This window comes from Haliotis rufescens, unplaced genomic scaffold (assembly GCF_023055435.1).
Source record: "Haliotis rufescens isolate VD_foot unplaced genomic scaffold, xgHalRufe1.0.p SCAF_38, whole genome shotgun sequence".
NCBI classification, from domain to species: Eukaryota; Metazoa; Mollusca; class Gastropoda; order Lepetellida; family Haliotidae; genus Haliotis; species Haliotis rufescens.
Window position 1 is genome coordinate 935660 of NW_025964090.1, and position 12977 is coordinate 948636.

General features: G+C 42.6%; 1 protein-coding gene across 1 annotated transcript; it reads left to right on the forward strand.

The window, feature by feature from the left end:
- Positions 1-253: 253 nt before the first annotated feature.
- On the forward strand, positions 254-6279 carry LOC125372197 (gastrula zinc finger protein XlCGF8.2DB-like). Its single transcript, XM_048381392.1, has 2 exons — positions 254-316; positions 4184-6279. The coding sequence occupies exon 2, from the start codon at positions 4209-4211 to the stop codon at positions 5136-5138; it is 930 nt and encodes a 309-aa protein (XP_048237349.1). The 5' UTR covers positions 254-316; positions 4184-4208; the 3' UTR covers positions 5139-6279.
- The last annotated feature ends 6698 nt before the right edge of the window (positions 6280-12977 follow it).

Sequence of the window (12977 nt, forward strand, 5' to 3'; positions counted from 1 at the left end):
GGTAGCACTATAAATCGGCATCAGTCCGGCCTAGTACAAGCACACACACACACACACACCCACGTGCATGCACGCAATATAAGTGCAATAATCTTGGAGGCGACGTTAAACCCCATTTCTCCCCACATAATATTCCTCTTAGTTGTTCTCCAATGGTTTACGCGCACTCGTGACCATTCGTGACCGTTTTAACTTCTTGCGCACTAACTGTTTGCTACAATTGCCGTTTCGCATGTGGTCAGCTCCAGAACAATTCGCCCTCATGCATATGTAGCACGCGAAGCCGGGAGGTCGCACACAAAGGAGACACTGGAATGTAAGTAACTGCAACAGATTACTAGAATACATCGCAAGCTACTTCGAAGGTAGACCATCAGATAACGTCTGCTTTCAGAGTTGTGTCTCATTTGGTAGTGATACCAGCCATTTATACGTTTTATTGCACTGAACGAATCTCTATTTTTTAGTCCTGGGTGACGACCAGATATCGCCGAGGATTAGATATCACTAAGGGTTATAGCTAAAACCGCACCGCGCCAAATCGGCATGTAGCGGAAACTGAATCTTGACCTGTTGAAACTTGATATCATGTGTATACGGTTTTATAGTTATAAATATAAAACATTAAGTATGTCATTCACTGGAGTGATGGAGTGAAATAATGTTTTTTAAGGTATTGGAAATATTGGGAAACAACATGTTTTGCCATAGTGTGTTTTCACAAGGTTACCTGTACTGTTGATTTCGGGGTATATTCAGTTCATAAACAAGCCTTTTCATACAAAACCTTGCATGTGAAACATTAATCTATCAGTAGCCGAATATGCATATTTGCATTATTATAATGCCCCAAATCAATACCCTTAAGCATGCTTAAAGTGCTACATTATTACCCAGGTCAATGATCAGTGTGTGCTCGATTTTCATTCTCAACTCCCTGGGGAGCATACCACCCAAACTTCCTGTGAGGTGCTAGCAGGTCAACATTCACATTACCACATTAGAGTGCCGCGTTAAACAACAAACATTGCCACATTTCCATCCCTTCCTATTGGGTATCCATTAAATGCTTAGTGAACAGAGGCATATTTTGAACAATGTTGATGCATATGGCTATATATGACTAATAATAACCCATTAGATATATGTTGTGCTGTCCTTCTTGTTGTAAGGTAAGCAGTGAATGCATTAAGGAGTAATGCAGGATAAGTATACAAATGTAAAAAATATTTAGATTTGACTAAATATACATTCTAGGGCTGGGACGTGTCAAATTTACCACCCAGGTACCCAATCCCCTATTATCCTGCACTACCATGGTACCTGCTGTAGGTCTCAAGAGATGGGTACAAAATGTCTGATTGGGAATAGTTTGACTGTAGCCCTGGCAAAATGTGTTTAGATACACGTATAAAACAATCTGGTCATACATACACTGAAGTTGACTGAAGCTTTATCTTCATTCAAACATATAGAAGTCAGAAGGAAAGTGTGCATTGTCAGAAACTGCAAAGGTATATTTGTGAATGAGTCAGTTAATGATATTTGCAGTTGTTTACCTGTGATATTGTGAATGCAAGTGGCACTGTTGTTAGATTGCAGAAACATGGCTGACTGTGTAGCAAGCTTTTTTGACAAATATGGTAAGAAAAGCAAATTCAGAACAGACAAATATTATTGTATTTTACAAAGAAGGAGTTATCAAACAAACCAGAAAGTGATGGTTCAAAGGTGAGAATGTGAGGATATGGTGAGAAGTACTTTAGCACAACCTGATCAGGTGTGTGCATTTAGAAAACGGTCCAATCAGTTGAAAGTGTGCACACTAAGATCCTTAGAAAGTTATTGTCTGTAATGGGGCCTTTACACAGGATGGCGACCTTTGTGCCTCCCGTGTGCGACCATAGAATTTGCCAGGTCGTCGTTGGACGCTCAAAGGAGGCAGAAAGGTTGCCTAGGTCGTTCCAAGGTGGTACACATTAGGTTGAGACATCGCCATGGACGCCATGGTCGCCGTGAAGTTTTGAACATGTTCAAAATAGTCGCACAAAGGTCGCCAAGGAGGTTGGTTGCTCAAAGGTGGCTCAAAGGAGGCAGAAGGGAGGCACAAGCATTGCCGTTGTTGCAGAATGAAGGCCCAGTGGTCGCCCAATGGTCGTCAGGTAATAGATGCGTTCTGCTGAAATATTGTCCCGTAAATCTGGGCGATGCTTCTGCCTCCCTTGTGCCTTCTTTGGGTGACCAACAGCGTGCATTGAACGATGAGTATGGCGACCGCCGTGCCTCCATTCGGCGATCATGGCAACACTTGAGACACCACGGCAATGCTTCTGCCTCTTTTCAGCCTGCCTTTAAATAGAGGGCTTGTACCTGCAGTGTTTCATTGTGGTTGCAGACGTTGAGCAACTCGAGCAGTTACTGCTGAACAACTGCTTGAGCAGTTACATAGAAACATGATTTTCTTGGTTTAGGCGACCACTGAGCGTCCTGGCCAGCTTTTGATCGCTCGAAGGTGGCACAAAGGTCGCAGCCCTGTGTAATGGGGCCTTAAACACAATGGAAGTAAGGCAGCTGTTTATGTAACCAACATTTTAATGTGATAAATACTGGATGAAATTGTCATATGAATAACGCCAAGCATCATGTTATACCAGTCAGATGAATCTGGCAAAACCACATGGGCCACTTGTGTAGATACCTGTTGTACACCCAGAGACCATATACCGGTATATAGACTCTGGTGACAACTAAGGTTTTGGCTTTGCCTGGATAGAGCAAGATGTGGGTGATCAACCCTGTTTTCTCTCCATTGTTAGACGGAGAATAGAAGATTGATGGAGGCAGACATGATCTGAAAATGTAAACATAAGCAGCAAACTTGAATATTACAACTATATAAAATCTGCGTTAGAGCCATCTGTCATGTATATATAATAAAAAGTTAAGGTGTTCTTCAATAGATGCCAATGTGGAAATCTCAAGCTATGTATGGATACAGGGGGCTGAGCAGGAGGAGATCTGTGTTGTAAATGTTGTAAATGTTGTCAAAGTGTCTCAGTATGCAGTTGTAGAAGATTAAGTACATTAAATGTGACTGATTGTATGTCCACCTGTATGAATATATGAGATGCAAGCTGTTGCCATGGACATCATGGATAAACAGACAAGCATCTAATGAAAATCACTTCGTCAGGGCTATGACAGATATTCACTTGGTAGATATGACTGCTCAATTCATTATGAAGTGTACAAAGATCCGAAAATTACCATGTACATAAAGAGAGTTAATGTATGCATATTGTACTGTTGATGCTGTGTGTCAGATGAGTCTGGTGAAAGGGGGAAATATTTTTGAGTTTCTTTGTTTAACATTTATACTATATTCTTTTATACTCCAAGTATGTTTACAGTGTTACACATAAAGTGAGTGTATAGTATATTATATGAGGGTTTATACATTGTCGATCAGCCACTAGATCGGGATCATTGTGGATCAGGGTGGTCAGACTCGCTGACTTGGTTGATGCATGTCATCATATCCCTATTGCGTGGATCGATGCTCATAATATCAATCACTGGATTGTCTGGTCCACACTTGATTATTTATAGACTGCTGTCATATAGCTGGAATATTGCTGAGTGCGGCGTTAAACAACCAAACAACCAACCCAATAAATGAAAGCGCAAAAACCCTCTCCATATTCATAAGAAATCTCTGCTAAAAGTAGAGTCAATTGTACGATTCCGACTCTACCATGGACATGAGTTTATGAACCACTCAGACAATCCAGTGATTAATATCATGAGCATCGATCCACGCAATTGGGATCAATGACATGCATCAACTAAGTCAGCCAGCCTGACCACCCGATCCCGTTAGTCGCCTTTTACGGCAAGCATGGGTTGCTGAAGACCTATTCTACCCAAGAATCTTCACTGGTCTATTTACTGGGTAACTGATACCAAGATCCATCACAAAAATTTTCAGTGTTTGACTGTCCTTTCTAAATCATCAGCTGGTTTCAATCTATTTGCAAATCAATAAGTATTTTTTGCCATGATACATATATCATATTATTATGTATGATCCCAGCTCTAGTTGTTATTGGTGGTGTTCTGTTGGAAACATCTCTAGGAAATGCAATAACATGATAAAGTTAAGTGACATCTCTTTTGTTTTCAGTGAACACCATCACGTCCACAAATTGATGATGGAAGCAGAAAGCCAGCCCCAGAATCCTGACTCTGTTCCTGAAACATATGTAATCACAGACTACGATGAAGCATTGCTGGAAACAGGTGATCTCCAGAAACAATCTGTTACAGACACATTGGAAAGTGGTGATTTCCAGAACCACTTTTTGGCTGACACAAGTGGAAACACGGAATGTGATGAATCATTGCTTGAAACAGGGAATGTCAAGAAACGCAGACGCCGTGGGAGGTCACCAAAGCAGCCTCACATGTGTCGGGAATGTGGGAGAACATTTGTCCAATCAGGAGACATGAAAAGACACATGCTTCGCCACAGTGGAGTGAAGCCTTATCAGTGTGGAGAGTGTGGAAAATCGTTTACACAGTCAGGGAGCCTGCACACTCATTTGAGGATTCACAGTGGAGTCAAGCCGTATCAGTGTGTTGAATGTGGAAAAGAATTTACGCAATCATGTAACCTGCAGTCACACATGAGGAGCCACAATGGAATCAAGCCTTATCAGTGTACCGAATGTGGGAAAGAATTTACACAATCATGTAACCTGCAGTCACACATGAGGAGCCACAGTGGAATCAAGCCCTATCAGTGTACTGAATGTGGGAAAGAATTTACACAATCAAGTAACCTGCAGTCACACATGAGAAGTCACAGTGGAATCAAACCTTACCAGTGCAATGAGTGTGAGAAAACATTTACACGCTCAAGCCACCTGCAGGCCCATCTGAGAATTCACAGTGGCATCAAGCCGTATATGTGTCGGGAATGTGGGAGAACGTTTACTCAATTGGGTGACATGAAAAGGCACATGATTTGCCACAGTGGATTGAAGCCTTTTCAGTGTGGCGAGTGTGGTAAAACATTTACACGCTCCGTTTACCTGCAGACACATATGCTTTGTCACACTGAATTGACGTCTCAATGAATAATGAGTGTGAGAAAACTTTCTAATGTATACACCACAACTGATGAATGATAAATCAATGACCGTATTATTAGTTAATCCTTGGAAGACAGAATGTTACGTGTTTTTGTCATGCATGGGCTCTTGACACCTAGAGATTTGTGTATTCAATTTACTCTATATAATAATCTCATTAAAATCAGATGTTCATGCTATCACTAAACAAAGATCTGAGGACATCCCATTACGGGTCACGTCAGAACGACTTTCATCCGACCAATCAAAGCGTCGCTTACCAGATCATGAAAGTAACAGTCGGAATGTGTTTTCTAATCATGCAACCTCGAAAATGTTAACACGGGGTATTCCAAACGACAGTTACGGCCCATACGGCTGATTCCGTCAAAATTATCATCTATCTATGGGATAAACATAAGAATGGAGAAGGCGTTGCACAGTACATGGGAAGCACTGCCATACAATCTCAACCATATATTAGACATTCCAGAATGTTCGTTTGTTCAGTTTTCTAAAATTTAATTGAGGACTGTGTCAACATATCTTTGAAGTGTAGTCTGAAATGAGTGTCGCCAGGATGAACGAGTGCCGTAAAAGTCGAGAAAGCTGCCTTCTAATAGGCTGATGTTGACTTCTTGTTAGTCATTTCAGTGGTTGGGCACAGTTCGCGAAAGGTCGTTCTGACGTGACCCGTAATGGGATGTCTTCAGATCTTTAACGGCAGCGTGAACTTAGATCTGATTTTAATGAGATTGCTCTATATAAAAACATATGTTGAAGAGTCCATAAAAGACTCCCTGCCTATATATTCGTTATTATTATCTTTAAAATGTTCATCCCGAAGGAGATTATCCATTACAAAGACATTTTTTAACAAGTTGTTACTCTATTTTGATTCAGAATCTTTGATTGTCATGCCAAAGGGAAATGGTTGCGAAAATCACACTTATTTGTACAAGTATATCAAAGTCTGTTGAAATTAGTATTTATTTCAATACATGTATGTATAATATATATGTAAAATATTTTCCCTGATCATAAGGGGACGGTTTTGGGCCATAATTTGGTCCGTTTCAGCCATAACCCTGCCCCAACTGCACGATGATGTCAGTAGAAACAATTCACTAAAATGTGACTTAAGTTAGAGTTTGTAGTTTTGTTTTTTCATGATTTTTCAGACTTGACGCATTTGCCAGGCTTTTGTGATACATGGCTCTATTCAAACTTGCATGGGGGGCACGGGTGGCCCAGTCATCTAAGGCGCCGCGATTTGCTGTGCAGAGTTGCGTCACTTGGGCATGCCAGAAACCTATGATTGTGGGTTCGAATCCCGGTTCGCCCCAATTATGTTTCTAGGTTTGTCAGCACCATACCCGTTCTCGTGGGTTTCACCGAAGTGGTAAACGTCTTAGACCTGCATCACTTCGGGCTTTCCTCCAAAATTAAGCTGACACGCCGCGATATAACTGGAATAATGTTAAAAGTGGCGTTAAACCAAACTCACTCACTCACTCAAACATTGCAAGGGTAAACCCTGAAGTGAGAGGTGGAAGGAACTTACTGGTGGGTGTCGTCAATACCATGAGTTTGAATACACTACAATGAAGGAATGACCATGAAAACTTGACATTAAAACCTGTAATCCAGTAACCTTAGAGTGAGTGAGTGAGTATGGTTTTACGCCGCTTTTAGCAATATTCTAGCAATATCACGGCAGGGGACACCAGAAATGGGCTTCACACATTGTACCCATGTTGGGGAATCGAACCTGGGTCTTCGGCATGATGTGGGAACACTTTAACCGCTAGGCCACCCTGCCACCAGTTCCCTTTATGACATATAGGCATGTGTATGTTATACCATGAAGAATGGATGATAACTTAGTGATTGTTGTTATGTACTTGTCTGATAATTTATAATGTATTTGCCTGAAACATAAGGGTAATTTCTGGTTTTGAGTATATGAACTGAACTTTATTCTCTGGCGTTGACATTGTGATTTTCATGTTACTAATTCTTCCTGAATAAATAAGTTGTTGAAATTATAATGAAATGAAGTTTGAGAATGTAGATGTATGGAACTTTATATCACATTAATACGTGATAATAATGTAAACATGAAATATAAGAGGATATCAAAACATGTTTGTGACGTAGAATATTATTATAGGTATTTCTTGTTGACAACGAATGTAAAATAAATGGTATCATTTTTCGATGTACCGGTAGAAAAGCTGCAGTCGCAGCTTGAATGTCAACACGTGGTCAATAAAGTGCATGACAAATTTACTGACATGATCAGACCTAAGAAGCATTTGGTCAGTTACCCTCTGGAAGCGGGACGGGTGGCCCAGTCATCTAAGGCGCCACGATTCGCTGTGCAGAGTTGGGCTAGCCAGAAACCTATGATTGTGGATTCGAATCCCGGTTCGCCGCCATTATGTTTCTAGGTTTGTCAGCACCATAGCCGTGCTTGTGGGTTTCACCGAAGTGGTAAATGTCACTTCGGGCTTTCCTCCCACATTAAGCTGACATGCTGCTATAACTGGAATACTGTTAAAAGCTGCGTTAAACCCAACTCACTCACTCACCCCCTGGACAATCCAGCAGCTGCCGGAGAACTGAAGGTCTGCGGTTTCAAACCGGCCATGTTATACCAAAGGAATTAAAAGATGATACATTGTGCTGCCCAGTGTGGTGCTCGGCTTTAGGGGATAAGTAACCTGTAGTCACACTCGTCACCACTCACCCCTTTCCGTAACCTCGCTATTCGGCTTGTCATGGAATAACACGAGTTGGTCACGAATGCTGTAGTCACACATAGGGAATCAAGGACTGGGCAGCTCAGAGTCCATACTGCGTCTGAGTGTGGTGTCAAACTGTGACATGGTATCTGAGTAGGCTATAAAAAACTGAGTAAAACCGGCATTAGTCCGGACTAGTTTGATCAGCCAAACATACCCACATGCATGCACATTGCTATATGTAACTGCAGTCATCATGAACGTGATACTTAACCATATTTCACCTCACCTCACCTCACCTCACCTCACCTCACCTCACCTCACCCCACCTCACCTGGACAATCCAACAGGCTAGACAACATTAACTGTCTCGTTGGTCTCACTTCCATAAGACAACTTGTCAGTCTAAATGACAGTGAGTTAGTGAGTGAGTTTGTTGTTTAACACCGCACTCAGCAATATTCCAGCTATGTGACGGCGGTCTGTAAATAATCAATAATCGAGTCTGGACCAGACAATCCAGTGATTGACATCATGAGCATCGATCCGCGCCATTCGGATCGATGACATGCATAAACCCAGTCAGCGAGTCTGACCACCCGATCCCGTTAGTCGTCTTTTACGGCAAGCATGGGTTGCTGAAGACCTATTCTACCCCGGATCTTCAGGGTCCTGAATGACAAACGTGCATGATGTCTTCTGATTGGTTAAATGATAGGCATGATGCAAACGGAGATGCGTTCAAAGATGATGCTCGTGATACCTCAAGTGAAGTACAGAAACTTAAGTAGGAACTTACACTTTGTTTTCGATGCATCGATAGCATCTTCAGAAATACAAAGTTTCAACATACAGGAAAGACGAGGTAACATGAGGGATGCATTTACACTAATAATCATAAAGTTATGATCAGACTGCAACCTCCAGATCTTTTTTGAAATGAACCGCCTCCGTGGTCTAGTGGTCTAGCGTCCGCCCGGAGAGCGGAAGGTCCGGGGTTCGATCCCCGGCCGCGTCATACCAAAAGACGTTAAAAGATGGTACTTGTTGTTACCCTGTCTGGCGCTCGGCACCAAGGGGCTAAAACAAGGACTGGTCGGCTCGGAGTCAGTATACTGTGTCTGAGTGGGGTATTCATGTTAACCTGCGGCATGGTATCTCAGTGAGCTAGCACTATAAATCGGCATCAGTCCGGACTAGTACAAGCAGCCACACAAACACACACACGTACATGCACGTCGCTATATAAGTGCAATAATCTTGGACGCGACGTTAAACCCCATTTCACCTCACCTCACCTCACCTTCTTGTAATGAATATTGTGTCTCTTAAAACTTTAATTACATACATACCAAACTATTTTGCTGTAATATGTTTCTGAATGTTATTTTGCTGTAATATGTTTCTGAATGTTAATTTGCCAATTTGCGCGTTTGTGATTGTTTTTGCTGATGGACCCATATTAACATAAAGTTGTGCTGGGTGACCAATCTATTTTTTCTGAATATTAATACGATTAAAACATAGTTATAACATATTACGTCTTACTGTAATTAACTTCTTCACATTTTAATAGTTACGATAAGAATAAGAGTGACAAGTTATTACTTTTTTCGTGTTTTGAAGGACATAAAAGTCAAACGGCTTACGAATTTAATACTTTTCATGCTTACAAGCTGCATTTGAAACAAATACAAAACCAGACGTCTAATTTCTGCAGGCATCAAACCGACTGGGTATTCTGTTGAAAAGGGATAAAATTGGCTACTGCGCTGTCATCAACTTTCTCCAACTAAAACAAGCGGAAGGGTAAACTCCAAACAAAGAAGAAGACCTTCAACTGCCAACACTAAGGAGACAGTTGATGGAATACTTGCTATAATTATAGATATTCAAAGACGTCATGTAGATAATACGGCAGGTATCTCTCACGAGAGAGCTGAAAACATCCTGGGAAATGAACTGGACGTGACAAAGGTTACAGTACACTGGGTTTCAAGGCTTCTGACTCCGGATCCCAACTGCTCAAGGTTCATCCTCTCTCAGAAGAATTTATATCGTTTTGAATAGGACCTACCAGATTTTGATAAACAATATGTAACCATGAACGAGTCATGTGTCAATCGCTATCAGTCGGAGACTAAACAATAGTAAGTTTAGTTGTGGAGACATCTAACGTCTCCCCTGAAGAAGAGGGTGCTGTCGCGTAGCCTAGTGGTTAAGGCGTTCGCTCGTCACGACGAGGACCCGGGTTCGATTCCCGACATGGGTACAATGTGTGAAGCACATTTCTGGTGTCCCCCACCGTGATATTTATTCCTTTTTCTGGCGGCGTAAAACCACATTCATTCACTCACTCTGAAGAACGCTAAGTCTGTTCCATCAGTTGACAAGGCGATGACCGTGTTTTGGATTCCAACAGAATCCCACTTGTGGACTACCTTCGGAAAGGTCAGACCATTAATGGAAAACATTAGAATAATATGCTCAGGCAACTGCATGAGAACATCAAAACTAAACTCGACCTTAAAGACAATGCACCTGCCCACAAGTCTGTTGTCGCTATGGCTAAAGTGAAACATTGTGGCTCTGAACTAATTGAACTTCCTCCGTATTCAAGAGACCCAGGCATGTTCTCTCATGTTATACCAGTCAGATGAGACCCGTGAAGATCCGGGGTAGAATAGGTCTTCGGTAACCAAAGCTTGCCGTAAAAGGCGACTATGCTTGTCGAAAGAGGCGACTAACGGGATCGGGTGGCCAGGCTCGCTGATTTGGTTGGTGCATGTCATCGATCCCAATTGCGTGGATCGATGCTCATGATATCAATCACTGGATTGTCTGGCCCAGACTCGATTTTTTACATTCTACCCCGGATCTTCACGGGTCGATCACGATGTATGAAGAGAGGTCAACATATCGAATTGTATAGTAACAGCGCCTAGTATGCTTCTTCGGAAATGTCAGAAGTTGACCAGACAGTTAAATCCGGGCACAAATTTAGATTTGAAAAAAATAAAAGACTTCGAGAAGGACACGAGTTCTGGACAAATTTCTTTGTGGAAAGAATTGTCATACAGCTACTTTTTACGTATGTATATTTACAATGTGCATACAGATGTTTATAACTCATCATTAAAGTAAAACCTTTATCGTCTAGCACAGTTGACGCACTAAAGTGAGTGAGTGAGTTGGGTTTAACGCCGCTTTTAACATCATTCCAGTTATATCGCGGCGTGTCAGCCCAAAGTGGGAGGAAAGACCGAAGTGATGCAGGTCTCAGACATTTACCACTTCGGTGAAACCCACGAGCACGGCTATGCTGCTGACAAACCTAGAAACATAATCGGGGCGAACCGGGATTTGAACCCACAATCATAGGTTTCTGGCGTGCCCAAGGGACGCAACTCTGCACAGCGAATCGCGGCGCCTTAGACGACTAGGCAAGGTTATCTAGGTTATCAGGTAATTAAGTGGCACAGCTTCTAGCTGGAGGAACAACCGGCCATGGCAGGACTGCAGTGTTGTGCTGCCTCAAAGAGTAAGTGACCGCCTCCGTGGTCTAATGGTAGAGCGTCCGCCCGGAGAGCGGAAGGTCCGAGGTTCGATCCCCAGCCGCGTCATACCAAAAGACGTTAAAAGATGGTACTTGTTGTTACCCTGTCTGGCACTCGGCATTAAGGGGCTAAAACAAGGACTGCTCGGCTCGGAGTCAGTATACTGTGTCTGACTGGGGTATTCATGTTAAACTGCGGCATGGTATCTCAGTGAGCTAGCACTATAAATCGGCATCAGTCCGGATTAGTACAAGCAGCCACACAAACACACACACACGTACATGCACGTCGCTATATAAGTGCAATAATCTTGGACGCGACGTTAAACCCCATTTCACCTCACCTCACCTCAAAGAGTATGTTGCAACACGTGCAGCATGTGGATCAGGCATTAATCCGCTGCAACGTGATGTTACAGCCCTGCATTTACACAAGGGGTAGACGAACGAACGACGTTGATTAAAGCAACGCAACACTCCCGGGCGTCTGTAGATCCTTGCACGACCATCAGAGTTGTCCAGATGAAACCTAGACTCATCTGTGAACAACATAATGTCCCGGTCTTGTCTTCTGAACCACAGATGTTGTCTACACCAAGCAAGGCGAGCAAATGTTGGCATATCCCTTGACGTCGGGACCTGGTGATGCAACAACCTAAAATGCTTGTCTTGTTGGCGTGACACCTGATGAGTGTTGCCCATGCTGCGGCAGTGGTGAAGCGTTATTTGCGGTGAAACAAAAGCGTTTGCATGAGCCCCTGATAGTTAAACAATCAGTGTGTGCTGTTCACATTTTTAAAAAAAAGAATGTGTGTGAGTATCATGCTCCCAACAAACATGCAAACATCCAGGTTGTGCGCCTTGAAGCAACATGCACGTGATTTTAGCGCTATGATTGTCGTAAGCCAGTGTTAAAGTATGGGAGTTACGATCACCTTAGCGCTAAGTTTGTCGAAAGCCAGTGTTAAAGTATGGGAGCTACGATCACCTTAGCGCTAAGATGGCTTTGTGGAACGGGGCCCTGAACATTTTCAGAATGTGTAAGGATGTCCTAGTCAGAGTGAATGCTTAAGTATTAACGTTTTTCTTCTGAAGCCCTAACTTCTAATGACTGTGGACAAACGAACACGTGTTCTAGATTGCCCATTGTCTCGCTATCAGGAAAATGGACCATCGGCCTTTGTGCATGTACTGTCAAATATATATTGTGTATTTTCAAATGAGAGGGAATTTATAAAGAATGTTTGTTTCACACTGTTTGTTTGTTTGTTGTTTAACGCCGCACTGACCAATATGCCAGCTATATGACGGCGGTCTGTAAATAATCGAGTCTTGGACCAGACAATCCAGTGATTGATATCATGAGCATCGATCCACGCAATTGGGATCGATGACATGCACCAACCAAGTCAGCGAGCCTGGCCACCCGATCCCGTTAGTCGCCTCTTACGACAAGCATAGTCGCCTTTTACGGCAAGCATGGTTTGGTGAAGACCTATTCTGATCCGGATTTTTCACGGGTATTTTCAGTTTGGAAGTCGA